This window comes from Berghia stephanieae, chromosome 6 (assembly GCF_034508935.2).
Source record: "Berghia stephanieae isolate SIO BIC M18660-M18661 chromosome 6, UCSD_Bste_1.3, whole genome shotgun sequence".
NCBI lineage: Eukaryota > Metazoa > Mollusca > Gastropoda > Nudibranchia > Aeolidiidae > Berghia > Berghia stephanieae.
In genome coordinates this window covers 62,274,530-62,279,529 of record NC_088365.1, presented here as the reverse complement: position 1 = coordinate 62,279,529, position 5,000 = coordinate 62,274,530, and the positions used below count along the sequence as shown (strand labels likewise).

General features: G+C 39.6%; 2 protein-coding genes across 5 annotated transcripts in view; one reads left to right on the top strand and one right to left on the bottom strand.

The window, feature by feature from the left end:
* LOC144975402 (uncharacterized) overlaps positions 1 to 3,064 on the top strand; it is an 11,008-nt gene extending 7,944 nt beyond the window's left edge. The window contains exons 2-3 of the mRNA XM_078919430.1: positions 691 to 887; positions 2,705 to 3,064. Of these exons, the coding sequence (XP_078775556.1) occupies positions 691 to 887; positions 2,705 to 2,893 (386 nt within the window). The 3' untranslated portion in view covers positions 2,894 to 3,064. The remainder of the gene's footprint in view (positions 1 to 690; positions 888 to 2,704) is intronic.
* Positions 1 to 5,000, bottom strand: part of LOC144975396 (sulfoquinovosidase-like) — a 65,857-nt gene that overhangs the window by 27,581 nt on the left and 33,276 nt on the right. The gene's annotated exons all lie outside the window — the stretch shown is intronic.

The window sequence follows — 5,000 nt, the reverse complement described above, 5'->3', positions numbered from 1 at the left end:
ATTATTATTATTATTATTAACTATAGCGACTTCTATTTTGATCTCCTTAAAACTAATAATTTTTAAATGTTCAACTGGGCAGGTCAGCGAGGTGAACTAGGAGCTGGAAATTAATTTTATCGCCACAAATATTAACGTTCGTGTTGTTTTCTATTTCATACGATGGAGAATAAATACAACTTGATATTTTCCAATAAACCGCTGAGTATCTCATTGTGCGGCTATGTGGTCTAGTGGTATGACACTCGCTTTCGGATCGGAAGGTTCTGGTTTCGAGTATCGCTTGTCGCATAGTTGAGTCCTTAGAAGGCTCTTTACTCACATTCCCTCACGGTACTCAGGTGTAAAATGAGTACCTGGTCGTTAACAGTGTTGTCTCTGTCTGAATACTACTACCTACTACCACCACTGCTGTTTCTATTGAAACAATAACAACAACACCAACTACTACTACTACTACTACTACTACTACTACTACTACTACTACTACTACTACTACTACTACTACTACTACTACTACTACTACTACTACTACTACTACTACTACTACTACTACTACTACTACTACTACTGTCACTACCACTGCTGCATCTACTATACTACTACTAATTCTACCACCACCACCACCACGATCACTACCACTGCCAGTTAGAACTGATAACTATAATATCATTTCAAATTTCCTTCTAGGCATTACCCTCTTAGTGGCCGTGGCTTGTGCCTCAGCTGGTGAATATAGCAGTTGCCCAACCTTGTTCGGGTTCTACCCAGACGCACATGACTGTACCAACTTCTTCAGATGTTCCTGGGGAAAACCCTTCAAGTTTTCCTGTGCTCCTGGTACCAGATGGTCTCAGCACCTGCTGACATGTGAACACGCTGATAAGGTAAGCGGTTAACTGAAGACCCGAACACATCTGATGCTGGCTGTGAAACCCCCGGAAGATGCAGTAAGCTTCAATTTGAGATATGAACCAAAATCGAAGATAAAGGGTTTCTCATAGCAATATATTTTATTCAGAAAAAAAATTCGTAACTCGGGTTCTAATAGACATAGCAAGAAAATTTAAAGTGGTAAATGATCATAAAGATGTCGTCTATAAGCAAGAAAATTTAAAGTGGTAAATGGTCAGAAAGATGTCGTCTATATCACTGCATATAACTCAATTTATGACATTTGCGCATCTTTCCGGGTTATCTCAGTCAGCCATACACTATTATTTTTCGCGCTTTATTTCGGGAGAGTGACAGTGAGATAAGAAATTGCCATAACAGGGAAGAAAAGTCGTGACATAAAATCCTCCACTCTTTTGGTTCCTAAATCCTTTGGGATGTGTATGGAACCAGCCATTCAGAGTTCTAATGGCGAATACGTTACATAACTATTCCAGCATGGATGTCTAGGCTATGTGGTCTTGTGGTAAGTCACTCGCTTTCCGATCGGAAGGTCCCGAGTTCCAACTCCGCTCGGTGCATAGTTGAGTCCTTGGAAAAGGCTCTTTACTCATATTTTCTCACCGTACTCATGTCGTGTAAAATGAGTACCCGGCCGTTAACAGCGTTGTCTCTGTCCGAAAAAATGTAATATCGTCTAACAGGCGTCATGTCCGGTCCTACATGTTAAGTGTTGCTGTTGGTCAGATGACCCATGTAAAGCGCTTTGAGCACCTTCAGTGGATATTGCTCTATATAAAATCTCAATTTTTAAAATTAAAATTTTAAGGCAGGTTCATAGGATCACAGGACGTAAAAGAGCGAGGATGGATGATCTTTTATATTGATAACCAACATATATTTAGACTAGAAAATAAGTTACGGAAGAATAGTTTTACATTTCCAATGAAATAGGAACCAGTTTTTTTTGTTGACATTTTCGCTATTTTCTTGTGCTGAAAAAAGTAGTCCTACAGAGCATCCATGGAGCCGGAGTTTATCCCGGTTTCTATTACGTTAAACGGAAAATAATTTCTTGGCACGCTTTAGATAGGATGGTAGTTTATCGCAAAATACTTTCCGCCAAATTTAACAGACCCAGCCACCCAATCATTATAATTTGACTGCCTAGTGGACCGGGGGAGGGAAGGGGAGGGGGGTCAGATAAACTCAATCTCACCCGTGATCAAATCCCGGCTCTAGTTATGTGCAGCAAGTGCTCAACCACAAACTCACTCACTCAATCCTCCCAGGGCCTGCTGACACTTGAGGCGATGCAAGGGATCTCCACCTGGTCCTGTCAGCAGCTATTCTTAGGGCCATCTCGAGGGACAGACAGACCTCTCTGTTTAGGTCCCTCTCCATGGTACGTCTCCAAGTCTCCTTAGGATGATCTCACTTCCTCTTTCCTTGGGTCGTCCATCCCAGAGCTTTCCTTATCGGTGTTTCATCAGGTCTGCGACAGATATGCCATAACCATTGCCATCTTCTCCTTTTAATGAGACTCTCCAGAGACTCCACTTTAGCTCTCACTCTCAGGAATATAGATAACTCATCAAATAAGATATTTGATGTCAACAGAAATCACCCATGTTGTCCAAGTGAGCAAATTGGGGGTTAATCTTGCCAAAGGAAAAAATACGAAAAGGCCTGAAGCGGGGCTCGCTCGAATATATATATATATATATATATATATATATATATATATATATATATATATATATATATAATTTGCTCTTTAACTTATTTTTTCCTATCTTTATGATTGCAGGTACCCTGCGGCACCTACCCTGCCCCACACAAAGTCTACCACGCTATCCCAGTCCATCCCGACCACAACGGCTATTACGTGGCGCCCTACCATCACGCCATTCCATACGCTCACCCCGTCACCCCCGGTTATTACGACTTTGTCAACCACTATAGACACGGCTACCCCACACACAACTGGTCTGGCTAAATATCAAACAAATAAACTATTTGTCCCTTTACGTCATTAGTTTGTGAGCACGCGTCATTGTTGCTAGGTTACGACGTGAATGCGTCTGAAAGACTTTGTATGTCATGTGTTGCATGTTGTTTTTTAGGTCATGCTAATCAAATGAATCTGAGATGAAATTTTATAAATGTATTTCTATTTTTAGTTGATTTTTTTTTTTTGGTTTACTTTTATGTTTTCAAAAGCATAAGATGGAATATGCGACTCTTCCACGCCAAACTCTCTCTTTTCGTAACAGGTTTGATCGACGTGTACATATTTGCAGTATTAGATTGTTAATCTATATATTAGATTTTTATTGTGATCGTATAGCTTCATACTGGTTGTGTTGGAATTTTTTTAAAATTCACTCAACAAAAACAGATTCTGGAAATCTTGTCGTACTTTCTTATATAATTAATCAAACATTCTACATTTTATTATTTTATGGCCATCATCCTAACCTTAACCCAATGAACTTCATCTTCTTTATCTTAGTTCTTTAGTCTTTAAATTAGATTTCATAGTTCCTTAGTTTTTATTGTTATTTAAGCTCGGCAAGTGTTAAGTTACTTTTATTACCTTAAATTAGGATTGTCACTTAATGCCATGGCTAGATCGCAGAGTCAACACAACTGACTGGTCGTCCGTTGTTCCTCTTCCCCTGTATACATCTTCTCTAATTTACCCCTTCTTTTATACCACCAGCAGTAATTAAACGTGACTTGGCATGTCATTGACAAGCCAAGCGATAATCCTGATAGGCAATACATAGTACTCTGTATCAATCTTAACAAACCCCCTCGGTCATTTCATCCAACAAGTGACCTCATGTTAAGCTAGTACATCACAAGAATAGTTCCTGATAGTAATCCTCTATAGCCTTCAGCAATTTCATATAGTCGTAACCCATCTAGTCAATAATCACATCCATTTAAAGGATAAGATGAAAGTCAAACCTTCTTTATTATAGCCTTTAGCAATTTCATATAGTCGTAACCCATCTAGTCATTAATTACATCAAGGTAAAGGATAAGATGAAAGTCCAACCTTCTTATAGCAGGTCTTCTTCTTCTTTTAACTTGTCTCGCATTTTGTAGGGGTGCCATACTGAATTCCACATCTCCATGCATCTCGATTTCCAGGCCCAGTTCTTTCTTATTGTCCTTTACCCTATCCATCCATCTAGTCTTCGGGCGTCCTTTTTTTCTATTTCCCTCTAATTGTATATCCAATACTTTCTTTCCCCACGTACTCTCCCTCTTCTCTTCTCGCAAGTATTCGGGGCGGTAGACCCAATGTTCGAGTCCCGCTATGAGTAGCGTAAAATTGAGTCATTGGAAAGCGTTCTTGAAAAAAAAAACAACTTGAGCTTTTATAAAGCGCAATATCTACTAACCGTGCTCAAAGTGCTTTACAAAGGGTCACTGACCAACAGCAATACGTAACATGTAGAACAAGGCATGATGCCTTTTGGGCGATGTTATATTTTTTTCCGGCATAGCCAACCCTGTTCAGGGTCAGGTACTCATTTTACACGTGAGCGTAATGCAGGATGAGGGAATGTGAGTAAAGAGCCTTTTCCAAGGACTCAATTATAGATCGAGCGAGGCTCGAACCCAGCACCTTCCGATCCAAAAGCGAGTGTCACGCCACAAAAGCACATAGCCACGTACAATAACATTTTCTCATCGTACTTATCCGAGCGCGTACTATCTATTCAGGACAGATTCTCTTGAAAGAGAGTAGGGCATATATTTTACGGTTTCGGTTTGACCTGATTTTGGTCGATCCGGAAAATCATTATAGATAGTGTGCGCTTGGTAAGAAGCTCACAACATTGCCACCCGGAAGTATAACGGACCAACACACAAAACAATGATGACCTTAAACGTTTATAGTCTGGTTAATACATTTTAGTGAGAATTACACATAAACGCGGATGGCAAAAAGCAATAACAAAGACCCGAGTGACGTCAACTTCAATCTATCTATAAACAAAATTTTGAAGAAAAAAACCTGGCGTACGCTTCAAAAAATTTGACCATAAAACTCTTCCTTCAAATATTGATCCATTAAAATTACCCTC